At 43.7% G+C, this 18,273-nt stretch overlaps 2 protein-coding genes across 3 annotated transcripts in view; both read left to right on the forward strand.

Moving 5' to 3' along the window:
- The window catches only part of LOC148899801 (uncharacterized), a 205,621-nt gene that overhangs the window by 46,892 nt on the left and 140,456 nt on the right, over positions 1-18,273 (forward strand). The gene's annotated exons all lie outside the window — the stretch shown is intronic.
- Positions 7,384-9,758, forward strand: LOC148899802 (uncharacterized). Its single transcript, XM_088995282.1, has one exon. It carries the CDS (start codon positions 7,663-7,665, stop codon positions 9,061-9,063), a length of 1,401 nt encoding a protein of 466 aa, XP_088851408.1. The 5' UTR covers positions 7,384-7,662; the 3' UTR covers positions 9,064-9,758.

Genomic DNA, 18,273 nt, shown 5'->3' on the forward strand with positions numbered 1-18,273 from the left:
TTATTTATATGTGCACAGAGAGCATCCACTAACTTTCACTTTCCCTGTGGTTACTCTGGTCTGATGATCAGCTGTCACTAATTTGGTTTTTATATTAATAATGCTATCATACCAAGTAGTAAAAAATATCATAATTGAATAATTATAACAGCATAATGTAAAAACATTTGTCCACCTGTCTACCCAAACACTGCGCCACCTCTACTCACTGCTGCATGTGTCTGTAATTCTCCCCATCCTCCTCTACAACGGATATCGACAATCACGTGTGGATTTAATCGAAGACCGGGAACGGGGAATAGAGGACACTTCAGAGATCCGGCTCTAAAAGCCGGTTCGTTCGCGAACAACACATCACTCGTTCATATCATTCATCACTTTGCTGCTTTGAAATGTAAACTTCTCCACTGGGAGACTAATAAAGGCAAATCCATCCATCCATTACAAGAGCCACTTCGTGTCAGAATCGGTTTGGTTAGAAACAAACGTCCTGATGTCTGTCGCACAAGTTTCGAGACGTTTGATTCTATAAATATGTGATGAGAGCTTTGTGCCTCTGCACTCGTGATTTCCTACAGCCATTGCATGTTACTTATTTGAGCGCTTGTGTACAAAAAAAAAACAATACACGAAGCCTGTTAAAAAGACTTGAAACCAAGCGAAACGAGCAGTAAGAGCCAACCTTGTCCTTGAAGAACAATTCTTCTCTGCATCCTCAAAATGGCGTCCTGCAGTTGACGTTGTCCGTTGTGGTCCTCTTTTTCTTCACAAAGGTCCTTCTCGTCTCCTGGTTTCCTCCTTTCGTACATTGTTCACACGACAGTTCCAAAATGTTTCGCTTAAGATCTGCGAAGCGATGCGTTGAGCACGAGGGCCTCTTTGTTAGCGGCTAGCAAACTCGGCTAAGCTAAACGAGGCCTAGAAAGTCCAACGGAGGCCGAGACGACTTTAATCGGACACAACCTTCAACGAAAGACGTTCTAACCAAGTAAGATAGTGGTGGGCGCTCCGAGTGGTCGTTTTGAGCACGTCGCCGACAAATTCAGGAGAATTTGGTCAACGCGTGTCGACCGCGTTTTGGACCGCAGTCTGAGCTGGCGTCGAATCAGCAATTGTGAATACTCTGCATCCCGGAAATCTGTCCACAGTGAACCCCGTTCACCACCGTCGAAATAAAAGAATTCTACGCCGTCAACGGTTTGGATTTTAAAAATTGTTGAAAAATAATTCAGGCAACGACGCGTTCACCCAGACAGAATGAAAACGGTCTCAGAATAGCACGAAGAAGAGGCCGAAAAAAGTCAACATAAACGCTCAATCAAAAATGACAATTTTACATTATTAAATAAAAACAACCCCGCCGCAACCAGACCAGGTCGAAGGCACACAAAACCACCTCAAGTATCGAACAATGGGACTGTCGTTCTGATCAGATGTTAGATTAAAAAATATCATCCAAATCAATAAAATAAAAAATCCTTGTTTGGAAATTTGAATCGTATCATGGATGTTGGGATATATGTTGCAGCGCATGTCATGATATGAGCACATCGTATTTGCTTGTTCGACTAGTGATGCCTGGCTATAGACCAAAGAAGCTTGCTGCTGCAAGTCAGTCTGATGAGAGCCGACGAGAGACACACATGTCAATTGCCTTCTCCTTCCAACCAACACAGCCGTCCAAAGAAAGAACCTCAACTCTCTCCAGAAGTTGTATCATTTACCGAACCCGCTTACACAAAGCAACACACGGTGTCAGAATTGGTCTGGAAGACAAGAGGACGATAAAAGGACTTGGAAAGGAAGATTCCACGGTGGAAAAAGAATAAGACATTGAGCACCACCCCCGCTAGAAAACGGCAAAAATGGAAGCTTTTCGTCCACCGACAGCTCTGCAGCTAACAGGTAAAGTGGTTGAAAACTGGAAGCGATTTAAGCAACGTTTTGAACTGTATTTGTTTGCGATTGGAGCTGATGAAAGCCATGTGAAGATGAAAGCATCCATGTTATTGCACTTTGTAGGAGAGGAAGCTCTAGAGGTCTACAATAATTTCACATTTGATGCTGAAGATGACAAGATGAAGCTTTCAAAAATAAAGGAACAGTTTGAAGCTTACTGCATTCAGAAATGCAATGTGACGTTTGAAATGTACAGATTCTTCACATGTGTACAGACAGTTGGAGAAACTAGTGACCAAATGAGATGAGAAACAGATCAAAGACATGTGAGTTTGGTGGATTAACAGAATCACTGATCAAAGACAAAATAGTGTGTGGCATTACAGACAATAAACTGAGAGAAAGGCGACTCAGAGAATCAGATCTGGACCTGGAAAAAACCTTAGCATTGTGTAGAACTGTTAAATCACAGGCTAAAGAGCTGCTAAATGATGCTAGCTGCAATGTGGATGCAGCGGAAAGAAATGCGCACAGATTCAACAAAACAAAACTGCTGATATGAAAGCAAGAGTGAGACAAGCCAATAAAAATAAGATATATTCAAACAAAAATGTTGTACTCGTGGTACGCAACATCCCCCAAAGCAGTGTGCAGCACAAATATGTCAAAACTGCGACAAAGCAAATCACTTTGCTTGTTGCTGCAGGAACCAAGAAATGATAGGCAAGATAGATGCAGTAGATGATCATTATGAAGTGGAGGAACTTTATGTGCATGCTGTAAAAGATGAAAGAGGAGAAAAAGCTTGGATCACTACACTGAAAGTGGAGGACATTCATCTCAAATTCAAATCGGATACTGCAGCCAATGTGAATGTCAATTCATTTATTGCTGGGAAATTTCGAACGACTTTATTCAAGTTTAAATTTGCTAATTACTGCACACACAAAATCAAATTCATTACATTTGTTAAAGGTAAAGAATAAAATTAAGAAAGGGAGATGTAATGATTGGATTGGATTTGTCTTTATTATTCTCATTTCACAGCAGCAAAGTGATGAAAGGAATGAAAGTCGAAAAACAAAATACATGAGCTGCTGGAAAGGCAGCCACTCTTGCGGCTTAATGATATGAGCAAATCGTATTTGCTTGATCGACTAGTGATGCCTGGCCATGCTCCTTTCGTGGCCATAGACCAGGGGTCGCGAACCTATGGCTCGCGAGCCATATATGGCTCTTTTGAAGATAGCATATGGCTCGCCGATAAAACTAAATACATATTGTCGATTTTTCGCCGTTCATTTCCCGTTGGGGCTGCAGTTAGCGGAAAGCGCAATTTTGATTGGATGACACTGACCTAGAATGGCCGAAAGCGCCATTTTGATTGGATGATAGTGGCCGTCATGTTGAAACGGGTAAACGCCCCTTTAAATGAGTCCAACTCGTGCACTTCAGCGTGAATTAGAGGAGAGAAAATGTTCTGATTCTAATTTGCAATGACAGTCGCATGTCAGTGACATTTTAACAAGTCCCAAGTTAACGTGAGCATCAACATACGTCTGCGAGAAGTAGATTGCAGATAGCAAGTGTGGAAGCTTATGAGCCGTGTGCAGGCTAGCTAGCAGTAACTTCGCCTCTGGACCGGCAAATTGAATTTCATTCCGATCGTTTGCCTGGATTTTTACCAATCACGAGGAACGGAAAACCATCCATGTTAACGGTGAGTACTATCACGAAGTTATTTTAAATAATACATTCTGATATTTTGTTGAAAAGTGTGTGCGTGTGTGTGTGTGTGTGTGTGTGTGTGTGTGTGTGTGTGTGTGTGTGTGTGTGTGCGTGCACATGAGCGTTTGTATGTGCGCGCGCGTGCGTGTGGCTCTCACTGAAAAGCATTTCTATATATTTTACTTTTATGGCTCTCTTAGTCAAAAAGGTTCCCAACCCCTGCCATAGACCAAAGGAGCATGCACTGCTGCAAGTCAGTCAGATGAGAGCATACGAGAGTGTTCGGAGAGATCGCAGAAGAGAAATGATCACAAACAACAACTCTATATATATATATATATATATATATATATATATATATATATATATATACAGTAAAGTCTCGTTATATCGATATTCAAGGGAGTCCGAAAAAATATCGATATAACCGGGACTATCGATATATCCGATATCGATATAACGAGACTTTACTGTATATATATATATATATATATATATATATATATATATATATATATATATATATATATATATATATATATATATATATATATATATATATTAATGACGTTATATATATATATATATATATTACGTTATATATATATATATATTAATGACGTAATATATATATATTAATGACGTTTAATGATAGAATGCACAGCAATGCACAACACACGTTTAATGATAGAATGCACAGCAATGCACAACACACGTTTAATGATAAAATACACAGCAGTTCACACCTTTAAAACTCCTTTAAAACTACACAAAATATACCTTATTTTAAGTATAATAAATGTGCTGTGTGTATTATAATTAAAGAAATAAACTGTACTGTATAATAAAGTTGTTTTCTTGACCTTTGTGATGGTCGTTGATGGCTTGATGGAATGGAGTGGCCGGTTTCCTCAGCATTGGATTGGATCGGATTGGATTGGATTTGCCTTTATTAGTCTCACAGTGGAGAAATTTACATTTCACAGCAGCAAAGTGATGAAAGGAATGAAAGTAGAAAAACAAAATACATGAGCTGCTGGAAAGGCAGCCACTCTCGGGGCGCCGTCTTGAAGTCAAAAGAACAAAAAAAAACTAAATAACAAATAATATGACAGCATAGAGACAATATGACAAATCAAAGTCACAGACAGACATTCATTCTTCAGGACTTGCTGTACCCTCTTTGTGATGACATGAAGCAGTTCTAGATGAAAGAGGAGAGGATCAAAGCGTCTTTCCACCAGTGGATCAGGGACATCATGGTGGAATGTGCACGCCGACTACAAGCTAAATGTTGAAAGCAAACACGCAGCTGTAGCATCCATTGACCAAAAGAGATTGTCTCACATCTCCTGTTCCACATAAATCTGCTTCAATTCCAAGCCGCCACAGTTAAAAACTTGATGAGGAAAGTAGCCTTCTTCTTTCACCATCTTGAGGAATGATCCCTTTTCGGTGCTTTCTCTGCGATCATTTTATCTAGTTCCTCATCAATTGTGTTCTGTTTAGTTGGGTTGATAGCCTTTTGCATCAAGTGGACAGATGGCTTGTGCGGGTTGTTTGTGGAGCCTGATTGATGGGATATTTTAACCTTGCAGTCTACACTCTGCCTTTGAACTATCAAAGTTGAAATTCTCTCACTGTCGTCCATCTGTCTATTTCATATTTAAACTACCACCCCTTACGGCTGCATTCTTGACCAATCACATGGCTTTAACCGAAGACTGGGGGCGGGCAATAGAGGACAAAAAAAAATTGGCAGCCATTTTCTTCTTGGAGAAGGGCTTCACTCTCTCTCTGTCCGTAAACCCCACCTCTTCACTGCTGTGTTCTTGACCAATGACGTGGCTTTAACCGAAGACTGGGGGCGGGGAATAGAGGACCAAAACAAGCCGGCTGCCATTTTGTTGTTAGACGAACGGGCTCGTTCGCGAACGACACATCACTCATTGAGGCAGCTCCGTGTGTATCCCGAAAAAAGTTTACATGCCAAGGTAAAATTTTCATAAATTTAACGGTCGTAAACCGATAAGTTTGTAAGCCAAGGGGTTCGTAAACCGAGGTATCACTGTAGTTCTAAAGAGGAAAGCATAAATGTTTTCGATCGATTAAAGAAGTCCTTCCGTCTCAATTCGAGCCGTAAGCGACGAAACTGGTGAAGGACACGACATATGAAGCTCCGTGAATAAGCAATGTAGCATCAACTTCCGTGATATGTGGCATATAAGGACATGAATAACAAATAATAAGCTACAAGATGTCAACATCAATGCAGATTGTTTAAAGGACAACCGACGTCTCTGGACAAGTTGTGTCCATAATTTGTAAAATGGCTTCAAATGACTTCTACTTGGCATATTTGAATAAGATTCCACCGCATATAGCTATATTTTACGTTTTAAGACTCGCACTGAATATTCAGGAAGTCTTGTTTTTGAGTTGGTTGACGAGTCCGTACGTGACTTCATGAAAGGACCGCCCCTTGACCGAAATTGACCGCATTGTAGCGTCCTTCCATCAAATCACTGTATTTTGCTGTACATGTTTGGTCTGAGAACTGTGTTGCTCCCAAAAGCCGCCAGAAGAGGGCATCCAAGCGCCATATAAGGAATTTGTCAGCCTGTGGAAGCGGAGGTGGCCACCGGAGGTCGCCATTTTGTGCCTCTTTTTTTTGTGAATGATTTTCCCCCAATGTTGCCTCAAAATGGCACATATAATTCTTAAATCGATTGCAAACATGTATGCTTTCCTCTTCAGAACTATTTGAATCATATTCATAACTGGATGTGTAACAAGAAAGCATATTCTCCGAATCTGAAGCCATTGTTTTGATTCTCCAGCAATGCAAGACGTCTTGGTGTGACACCACGAACAAGGGGGCGGGACCTTCTGAAAATGCCCAATTCGCAGCTCAATTTTTCACAGATTTTGGATACTTTAAGTCACATTTATTTGTGTTTTGCATTTAAATAAAAATATCATACTGCGTGTTTTGGGTGTTTTAGATGCTATAAAACGTTTTCTGATGTCAGTTAAAAAACAAAAAAGTGACGTCGGTTGCCCTTTAATGGTTGTGCATGAAAAACGCTGTTTAAACTTTCAAGATGAAGAGTTAGGAACTTATGTATGAATGACAGCGGTTATCCGTCACTAACTCCGGTTAGCTCCTATCCATCGCTAACTCCGGTTAGCTCCTATCCATTGCTAACTTCGGTTAGCTCCTATCCATCGCTAACTCCGGTTAGCTCCTAGTTCCAGCAGCTGAATGTTTGTCCGATAGGTTTGCTCCACGATTATGACGATTGCTCTCTTTCACCACTAGAAAGACGCAACTTTCTACCGATTGGCTGATAGGATGCCAGCGGTTATCCAAGCGGGGATTCGCGCACTCCAGGGAGCTCCTCGGCTAGCGCTATACTGCTCTGCTGTGTTGGAAATGCTGCATTGTTTGTCCGCTGGGAATTTGTGTCAACTTACACCTTCTTTGTGCGTGTTACCGCAATTGGCTGCAACACGATTCACCATCGTGTTATTTATGTAGTTTTCCTTCTAAGTTCGCGGTCAACACGGTGTTTTCAGATGAAAAAAGTACCCAAAATGCATTGTATGTCGCTTTTTTGGTCAGGGGCGTTCCCTCCGTGACGTCACTTAGGGCATCGTCATTAACTTAAAAACAAGACTTCATGATTATTCAGCGCGAGTCTTAAAACGTAAGATATAGCTTTATGCGCTGGAATATTTGTAAAATGCGCTCAGTCGAAGTCATTTGAAGTCATTTTACAAATTATGGATGCAACTTGTCCGGAGGTGTCGGTTGTCCTTTAAAGTGTCTTTGAGTGTGATGAAAAGCAATTTCACATCATCAAATGTATTATCTGTATCATATTGGACTTGGGTTCAGCGAACAAATTGAAATGGGAGAAGGGGGACCACAGGGGAACGTCGAAGGGCCACTTTTGATTCTGGAACGGATTATGGTCGAAAACCCAAGTTTGACTGTATTTGCGTTGCTTGCGTCCCGCAGATCTCCGGCGGATGAGTGGCGGTCTGGACGAAACTCCTCCTCAGCCTCCGTGGGGGCACTCCTGTTTGGAGCTGCAGCGTCCGCCTAGCTCCTCCCATTTTGAGGCCGATGTCAGCCCGACTGGCGACTGCCTGAAAAGTAAAGCGAGTGAAGACGTGGCGCCCGAGTGGTGTGAAGGGTCGCCGCCAGACGACCTCCTGGCACCAATGTCGGACGCCGACAGGCAAAGCGAGGACGAAACATCGCCGGGCTCTCCAAAAAAGGTCCCCGGCAAGAAAAGGTCCCGCAAACGGCAAAAGTGTTCCTCCCCGAAGGAGTGTTTGCGCTGCTCCGTTTGCGGCAAAGAGTTCACTTGCAATTCCGACTTGATGAGCCACATGAAAAGCCACACAGGAGAAAAATCCTATAGCTGCTCTGATTGCGGCAAGGCCTTTTCTCAGAAGGGAAACATGGTGGTCCACATGAGGACGCACACGGGAGAAAAACCCTTCGGATGTTCCACCTGTGGCTGGACCTTCGCCCAAAAGGAAACGCTGGTCAGGCACATGCGAAGGCATACGGGAGAAAAACCCTTCGGATGCTCCACCTGTGGCCGGACCTTCGCCGAAAAGGGAACGCTGGTCAAGCACATGCGAAGGCACACGGGCGAAAAACCCTTCGGATGCTCCACTTGCAGCCTGACCTTCGCCCTAAAGGGAACGCTGGTCACGCACATGAGGACGCACACGGGAGAAAACCCCTTCGGATGTTCCACCTGTGGCTGGACCTTCGCCCAAAATGAAACGCTGGTCAGGCACATGCGAAGGCATACGGGAGAAAAACCCTTCGGATGCTCCACCTGTGGCCGGACCTTCGCCGAAAAGGGAACGCTGGTCAAGCACATGCGAAGGCACACGGGCGAAAAACCCTTCGGATGCTCCACTTGCAGCCTGACCTTCGCCCTAAAGGGAACGCTGGTCACGCACATGAGGACGCACACGGGAGAAAAACCCTTCGGATGCTCCACTTGTGGTCGGACCTTCGCCCAAAAGGAAACGCTGGTCAGGCACATGCGAAGGCATACGGGAGAAAAACCCTTCGGATGCTCCACTTGTGGTCGGACCTTCGCCCAAAAGGGAAAGCTGGTCTTGCACATGCGAAGGCACACGGGAGAAAAACCCTTCGGATGCTCCATTTGTGGTCGGGCTTTCGCCCAAAATGGAACGCTGGTCAGGCACATGAGGACGCACACGGGTGAAAAACCATTCGGATGTTCCACCTGTGGCCAGACCTTCGCCCAAAAGGAAACGCTGGTCAGGCACATGCGAATCCACACGGGAGAAAAGCCCTACAGTTGTGGAGTGTGCGGCAAAAGCTTCGCCCATCAGTGCCCTTTAGCTTTGCACATCCGTACGCGCCACACCAACAAGTAAAGCACACGGACTGACGGGCGCTCAGCGAGCAAGGGTGCCTTTCGTGCACCCGGTAACTCCGTGCGCTTCTCTGAAGTCCAAATCGCATCAAAGACCTTCGCCAAAGGGTCGCAGCGGCAGCAGAATTTTGAAACGGTCTTCAAAGTAGGAGCTTGCAAATATGTTCCCGCCTGGTGGGGAAATAATCAATGTGGAGAGAATCGCAAATCAGTTTCAAAACATCATTTGGTTGATTGTTTTCATTCATTATTTTTTTTAACTTAAAAATACGTTCCCGTTTCCTTGTCCATCCATTGTAAAAGACTCTGTGCACTTCCAATATATTTAGCGGCCATATAGTTTGTCTTTGATAAAAGGGCCTCCCACAAGCTGAGCATCACCCCGGGGCAGTTGCACCTCATGCAACATGGCGGAAGCTCCCACGTGTTGCCCCAACTGTTAGGCAGTCAAGCTCGGGTTTGACGACGGATTCTCGTGAGTCGCAAAGCGACGTCGACAGAACGAGGCCCGAGTCAGGCGAGCAGACGCCGCTTCTAGTGTGGGAATTCCAGCTCCCTTCAGAGAGCAGGTTTTTTTGGCTCGGCTCACTAAAAAGATCCGAATCTTTTGGCTCCCAAATGGCTTCTCAGTTTTGTTTTTTATTTTGTTGCTTAAATTAATTAATTACCAAAAATCATTTAAATTATATGAAAAACGAATTAGTGGTGTAAAAAATATACACTATATCAAATATTTTTATTTATATGTGCACAGTTAGTGGATGCTAACTTTCACTTTTCCTGTGGTTACTCTGGTCCGATGATCAGCTGTCACTAATTTGCTTTTCATATTAATAATTCTATAATCGCAACTAGTAAAAGTGATAATAATTTAATAATAATAACAGCATAATGTGACTTCATGAATGTTCGGCGCGAGTTTTGGCACGTGAAGTGTCGCTATATGCGGTGGAATCTTTGTAGAATGCGCTCAGTGGAGATCATTTGGGGTGATTTTGCAGGTTGTGGATGCAGCTTGTCCGGAGGTGTCGGTTGTCCTTTAAAGCAGTGGTCCCCAACCTTTTTTGGGCCACGGACCGGTTTAATGCCAGACAATATTTTCACGGACCGGCAGATAAATACAACAAAATAAAATGATATATATATCACGTGTGATGACTGATATGAATATATCACGTGACCGAGACAAGCGTTTTGACATGCATCAAGAGTCAGTCATAGACCGATGTAATCTGGTAATTTTTCATTTTTCAAAATAAAACATAGTTCGGACTCAGATAATAAATAAAACGGAAATTATGTAAATTGTTTATTCTTTCTGCGCGGCCCGGTACCAAATGACCCACGGACTGGACCAGAATCGGAAGATGTCGATTCGCCGCACTTTCATTTGAACGGACAAAAACACAGTTGGGCGGCAGCCATCTTAGATTTAACTTCCATCCAATTAGAACCCCGCTATGGCGTCACATGGTGGTGACGTTTGTCTAACCTGACTGGGCTCACCATCCAACATTGGTCTTCGTTCTGAACATGTCGATGAATTTTTCTTTTGCGGTTGAGAGAAAAATGTCAGTTGTGAGCCCCTTCTTATTCGCGATGGTGATGGACAGGCTGACAGACGATGTTTGGCAAGAATCTCATTGGACCATGATGTTTGCTGTGACGGAGAAACTAGAGATGTGGAGGTATGCCCTGAAAAGGAGAGGACTGAAGATCAGTCACAGCAAGACAGAATATATGTGTGAATGAGAGGGATCCAAGTCCAGGAGTGATGCTACAGGGAGAAGAGATAAAGAAGGTGGAGGATTTTAAGTACCTGGGGTCAACTGTCCAGCGCAATGGAGAGTGTGGTAAAGAGGCGAAGGAGCCTGTCCAGACAGGCTGGAAGGGCTGGAGAAAAATGTCGGGTGTGATAGAAGGGTTTCAGCAAGGATGACAAGAAAATTGTGTAAAACGGTGGTCAGACCAGCCATGATGTTTGGACTGGAGACAGTGCCACTGAAGAAAAGACAGGAAGCAGAGCTGGAGGTAGCACAGATGATGTTGAGGTTTTATTTGGAAGTGACCAGGTTGGATAGGATCAGGAATGAGTACATGAGAGGGACAACTCATATTAGAGGCTTTGGAGAGAAAGTCTGAGAGGCCAGACTGAGATGGTTTGGACAAGTCCAGAGGAGAGAGAGTGACTATATCGGAAGAAGGATGCTGAGCCTTGAACTGCAAGGCGGAAGACTGCGAGGAAGACAGAAAAGGAGGTTTATGGATGTTGTCAAAGAGGACATGAAGGTAGCTGGTGTGAGAGAAGAAGATGCACAAAACCAGCTTAGATGGAGGACTCTGATTCGCTGTGGCGAACCCTGAAGGGAAAAGCCGAAAGGAGAGGAAGAGAAAAAGTTCACTTACAATTCCGACATGATAAGACACGTGAAAATCCACACAGGAGAAAAACCCTTTTGCTGCGCTGTGTGTGGCAAGATGTTTTCTCTGGAGGAAAACATGAGCGTCCACATGAGGTCCCACACAGCGAAATGCCCTTCCGCCTGAAAAGGCACATGCAGATCCACGCCGGAGAGAAACCCTTCGCCTGCTCCTTTTGCAGCGCCGCCTTTTATTGAAAGGACTTCCTGAAACGGTACCTGCGGATCCACACCAGCGAGCAATTCTTCGCCTGGTCCTTTTGCAGCCTCACCTTTTATAGAAAGCCAAGTCTGGACAAGCACATGCGAGTGCACACGAGAGAAAAAAACTTTAGCTGCTTGTATTGCGGCAAGGCCTTTTCTCAAAAGGGAAACATGCAGCTTCACAAGAGGACGCACACGGGCAAAAAAACCCTTCGGATGCTCCACTTGTGGCCGGACCTTCGCCCGAAAGGAAACGCTGGTCACGCAAATGCGAAGGAACACGGGAGAAAAGCCCAACGCTTGCCGAGTGGGCGATGAAAGCCACGCCCAGAAGGTCAGTTTGGCTTGGCTGTCCGCACGCACCACGCCGACAAGTAAACCGCACGGACCGACCGGCGCTTGGTGAGCATGGGTGGCTTTCGTAGACCCGGCTGGCAACTCCGTATGCTTCACGGAACTTCAAATCGCATCAAAGATCTTCGCCATGTGGAAAAAGAATAAAAAGTGAATTGATTCAGATCCAGGAAGGAGATTTTGAGTTTTCTGTATTTGAAGTTGCAACAGGTGTCCATTTTCAGCAGACCAGGGGAGGTCACACTTTGTTTTCAGGAGAGTACTCGCAAACTGTGCTTACCCTCACTGTTTTTTTAACAAATGTCAAAAGAAAAGAAGGGGGTAAAGTGAACAAAAATCCTCAGGAAACAAAAAGGAGAGGAGAAGTCTGGGTTTGGGAAAAACCAGAAAGGGTCCTATGGCAACACAAATTTCCTCCTTATTTCAAACCTATAACTACATTAAGACAAATAAATGTATCCCAAACGAGAGGTCACTAAATGATAAACAAAGCCATGTCGTTTATTCCATACATTGTCAAAATAAAGATTGGGGAAACTAAACAAATGCTAAAAAAAGACTTGAGTAACGTGGCAGGGTTATATTTATTATATACAGTCCCTGATAAAAGTCTTGTCGCTTATCCAAGTTGTAGAAACAACAGATAACCTGACTTGTAGTTGATCTATTGGAATCAGAAATGGTTTATATGAAAAGCAAAGCCCTCTAGATTATGCTTATACTAAAATAAAGTGTATCGTTCATTGAGTTTTATTTAATTCGTACAAAAGTCTTGTCGCATACAAAAATGTAGAAATTATACATATATTTCATTTTGAATACGCAAATATGCTACAATAACGTCAGAACATAAAGTCATGATACCTTAGAAAAATAATGAATTTCGTATATGGCTCCTGTGAGCATGGAGGACTGCATCCATACGTCTCTGCAATGACTCAATTAACTTATTGATGACGTCATCTGGAATGGCAAAGAAAGCAGTCTTGCAGGACTCCCAGAGTTCATCAAGATTCTTTGGTTTCATCTTCCAAGCCTCCTTCATTTTACCCCAGACATGTTCAATAACGTTCATGTCTGGTTACTGGGCTGGCCAATCCTGGAGCACCTTGACCTTCTTTGCTTTGGAACTTGATGGAACTTTGATGTGGAGGCTAAAGTATGAGAAGGAGCAACATCCTGCTGCAGAATTTGCCCTCCCTTGTGGTTTGGAATGTAATGAACAGCAAGAATTTCTTGATACTTCAGGCTGTTGATGTTACCGGATGTCACCCCAAACCATGATTTTTCCTCCACCGGTACTTATTCTCGGGGACTTCAACATCCACATGGACAATTCCACTCTTCCCCTCACTAAAGACTTCACCTCCTCACTCGACAGCTTTGGTCTGCATCAATTCTCGGACTTTCCCACCCACATAAAAGGCCACACCCTGGACCTCATTTGCATGTCTGGCCTTATCCCTAAGAATTGCACAGCTAATGAACTTCCCATAACAGACCATTTCCTGGTTTCATTCACTGTTTCCATCACCCTCTCTCTCCCCAAACCACACTGTGTCATCACATATCGCAACATCAAGGACATCAACGTTGCCACCCTCGCTGAGATGATCGCCACCCTGACTCCGGACTGCAACTCATCCCCTGATGAACTTGTTTCCCGGTACAACGCGGACCTCACGAACACCCTCAACGCCCTGGCTCCTGTAAAGTCCCGGTCGGTCCAATTCACCCGGTCTGCACCCTGGTTCACTGCCCATCTCCGCTCCATCAAGACAAAATCTCGCCAACTCGAAAGACTTTACAGGAAGTGTGTATGACAAGGTCCCTCGACTGGAGTGTTTTATTGTTGTTTCTTTTGTCATAAAAAAAAACATGAGTGCAAATTTCGGAAGTAATCTCATCTAAGTAGGAGCTTGGAAATACGGTTCCGCCTGGTGGGAAAATAATATACGTGGAGAGAAGATCAAAGCTGGTTCAAAACATTTTGTTGATTGTTTTTATTTCATTTATTTAGTTTTTTAAACTTACATTTATGTCCCTGCCTGAATCCTTTTGTTCATTCTATTGCCTTCAAGGCGGATCAAGGCGTTCTCGTTGATTCTCGCGCATCTCAAATCTTTTTATCGTTCGCCCTTGGTTCGTTGCTTCGACGGGTGTAGATGGAGATCGATGGTTAAATCATCAGGGAGCCAGGTCTTGAACAGAAAGTTGATTTAATTGGGAGAGCTCGGAGACATCGCGGTGTGGACGGAGGAGAGAGCATGGCGAGAGAGAGAGCAAGACGAACGGTCTGCAGGAGTATTTATGCGGCGCATAGTAATGACGCGACAGGATGTGACGTAATGAAAATGCGATATCGTGTAAAGGAAGGCAGGATATGACGTATGAGGAAGTTCAAAATGTAAACAAAGACTATGGAGCGATGTTTAGAGATGTTTGTATGGCGAATTACCCCAACAACGATGGCCGAGTTCGGCGAGCAGACGCAGTTTCCAGCCCAAAACCAGAAAGAACCTCGAGTGGTCGACATGTTGAAAGAGTTGGTAAGAGAACGGCTGCTTGCGGCCGCCGACGAGATCTTCTGACTTTTTTTCCAACCGTGGCTTCGTACCAGGAGCAACTTTGTCGAGCGAGGGAGGAGAGCGAACGACACGGCCGACAACTGGAGGCGGTTTGCAAGACCCGAATTGTGATACGCTTCAATGGTATGTCCGCCATACTTCGATTCGGCATTCGCGACGTTACAAACGAGACCATTAAACAACCTGATCATCAAGTAAAAAGCAACAACAGCGAGTGGAGCAGAGATCCACTTCAAAGACGGTAATGACTGGTTAGTCCAAAGGGATGGGACAAAATTCAAAATGGAGGTGTTTGGTCGAATGCACACAATAGAAGAGAAAAATGTCGATTAAGCACATGATTGTTATGATATCCAAACTTGGCACAAAATCCTGGGTCATTGTAACTTCGAAGATGTTGTTAAATTAGAAAAAGTGGTTAAAGGGATGTCCATTCGAGGGAAACACAAGCCTAATCAAAACTGTGAAATATGCACACAGGGTGAGCTGACAGAGCAGGAACAGACAAGCAGATGCTAAAGCTGCAGTTGTGCTACAGCTAGTGCACACAGACCTGTGCGGTCCTCTAGAACCGACAGATAAAAATGGCCACAGGTACTCAATAGCATTCACTGATGACCACAGTGGGATGATTTCTCCATATTTTATTAAGGCAAAGGCTGACATGACAAAAACTACAGAAAAATTCATAGCCGACGAAGCCCCATATGGAAAAATAAAATGTATCCGACACGACAACGGCACAGAGTTCACTGGGCAAGAGTTTCAATCTTTACGAAGAAAGGATGGGATAAGGCATGAGACGAGTGCACCCTACTCGCCTCATCAGAACGGTATTGCCGAGAGAGGTTGGCGAACACTATTTGAGTTGTCAAGATGCCTGCTGTTGGAAAGTAACCTTCCCAAGCAACTACGGACATATGCCGTACAAACGGCCGCTCAAATACGCAACAGATGCTACGGTAAGCGGCTACAGCAAACACGTTACCAAGTTTTTACAGGAAAAACACCTAACCTTTCTAATATGCAGATATTTGGCTGTGAATGTTACATACATAAACAGGACAAAAAGAAGTTAGATTCCAGATGTGAGAAGGGGATTTTCGTAGGCTATAAGTATAGTCCAACCCAGGGGTGTCAAACTCCGGTCCTCTAGGGGCGCCGTCCTACATGTTTTCCAAGTCTCCCTGTTGCAACGCAACTGAGGCTGTTTCAACAGGTGTGTTGCAACAGGGAGATTTGGAAAACATGTAGGACTAAACCCCTGGTCCAGCCTATAATGTGTACTACACTGAGACAAGAAAAGTCCTGAGACATATACTGGTGAAATTTTTAATGAAAAACAACACCGATGGTCAAACTCAAAACGGGTGATGACTTGTGGGACAATATTCAGAGTTACAGTAAAGTACCCCTAAAGGAAGTCAAACCGAGTCAAGAACAACTTGAAAAAAGCAAAGAACCGATTGCTGAAGAGACAGTAGAAACAGGCAATATTCAAACAGAACAAGGAAGGAGGTTTCCTAAAAGACAAAAAAGGGCTCCAGAATATTTAAATGGGATGCCTTTCAAAATATTGACTGTTTCTACAAGGTAACATATGGTGTATCTAGGACTTTTAAAGAGGCTATGGAATCTGAAAAGTCAAAAATGTGGGCTACTGCAATGGAAGAGGAGATGGAATCCCTGAAAGAAAATGAGAATTTCACTCTGACCCAGCGACTGGTCGCTGGGTGAAAACAGTGAAAAAAAAATAACAGATAGGACCTGAGACTTGTAAAGCCAGATTTGTGGCAAAAGATTTGGTCAAGTGGAAGGAATTGACTACAGAGAGACATTTTCGCAGACAGCTAATATAAATTCCATTCGAGCCCTGATGCAGGTGGCTGTGCACCCGACACCAAATGGACGTGATGACTGCATATCTTCATGCCCCAATGGACTGTGAATCATATGTGGAGCAACCTGAAGGTTTTGAGATCACGTCACAAACAGGAGAACGTTTGGTATGTAAGCTCAACAAATCACTGTCTGGCTTAAAGCAGTCAGGGCGTAACTGGAACAAGTTACTAAATGATGCTGATCACTGTGTTTACTGCAGAGAATCCAAAAATGAAAAGGTTATTTTGTTAGTGTGGGTGGATGACTTAATCATCGCGGCGTGTAACAATACCCTACTCAGTGAAGTAAAAGAAATGCTAAAAAGAAGGTTCAAAATGAAAGATATGGGTCTAATTAGACACTTCCTATGTATCAATTTTAAACAAAGGAGAGATCAAAATAACTCAAAAGAAACACGTTGAGAGAATGTTGAGAAAATTTGGAATGGCTTAGTGCAAAGTAAGAAGCACCCCTTGTGAACAGAAATTGGACTTTAACAGTGAGGGTGAAATTGTCAACTCGTCAGGGTACAGAGAGATAGTGGGCAGCCTAATATACATAATGACATGTACCAGACCTGATTTAAGCTGGCTTGTTAGCAAACTTGTGGCGTCATGCGGAAGTGCGCCTTTCAAGTGAGCCTGACTCATTCCCACGCAGGCCAAGGGTATACAAGTAGCCAGCGTGGGACAGAGAGATTGGGGGAATCACGGGGCAGAACCATTCGGACTCAGACTCAGACACACACGTAACTCGCAGATTCCCGCACAGCGTTAGACGGAGTTTCACAGCACGACTTGCTCAACTCCACGCCACGATCAAGCTCTGGGATACATCTACGTGTCATTTGCCTGGAAGATCTGACAACGAACAAACTTACGATGAAAAACTCTCACAACACCTAGCTGAACCAAAACAGCAGAATAGGACTGCAGTTAAACACTTACTAAAATATCTATAAGGTACTACAGTTCAAGAGCTTCCCGAAAATTTGAAGGGAAGTTAAGACTAGAAGGATATAGTGACGCTGATTGCGTTGCCGATATAAATGACAGGAGGAGCACAACCGGATATTGTTTTAGCCTAACTAAGGAAGGTTCAGCTATATCATGGAAAAGTAGAAAACAGCCAACTGTGGCGTTATCAACTTGTGAAGCTGAATATATGGCACTGGCGGCCACAACTCAAGAAAGCATGTACCTTGTCCAATTATTAAAAGGGACAGACAGCAGAAACTGCCACGGACCAGTAAAAATATGAGGACAATCAGGGGGCAATACCGTTGTCCGAAAACCCAGTGTGTTGGCAAAGAAGCAAACACGTAGATATTAATTATCATTTAGTACGGTCTGTGCACACTGAGGGGAAAATATCTGTAAAATATTGTCCGACAGAAAACATGGTTGCGGATGTTTTTACTTAGGCGGTGACAAAAGTGAAACTTCAAAGATTCAAGAGATATTTGTTTGGAGAACTGTGAATATTTTAAAGCTTGCAGGGTGCTGCAACTATGTAGGATGATTTTATTGTTACAACAATGTATTTCTTGTTTCAATGTTTTTCTTTTTGTTTGCTGCATGAAATTGTGAACATGTCTTTGAGTGGGAGTGTTGAGTGCGCGTGTGTGGATGTGTGTGTGTGGCAAAGACACGATTGAGGAAATTTCATGATTGACATCACCTGAGAAACGAGCTGATCATGTGATACCCGGAAATTGTGAAGCCTTTTTAAGAGCATGGCCAGAATAAAATGTTTGTCGAGTTC

This window comes from Hippocampus bargibanti, linkage group LG04, assembly GCF_051943395.1.
Source record: "Hippocampus bargibanti isolate YZ-2025 linkage group LG04, ASM5194339v1, whole genome shotgun sequence".
In the NCBI taxonomy this organism is placed as follows: Eukaryota; Metazoa; Chordata; class Actinopteri; order Syngnathiformes; family Syngnathidae; genus Hippocampus; species Hippocampus bargibanti.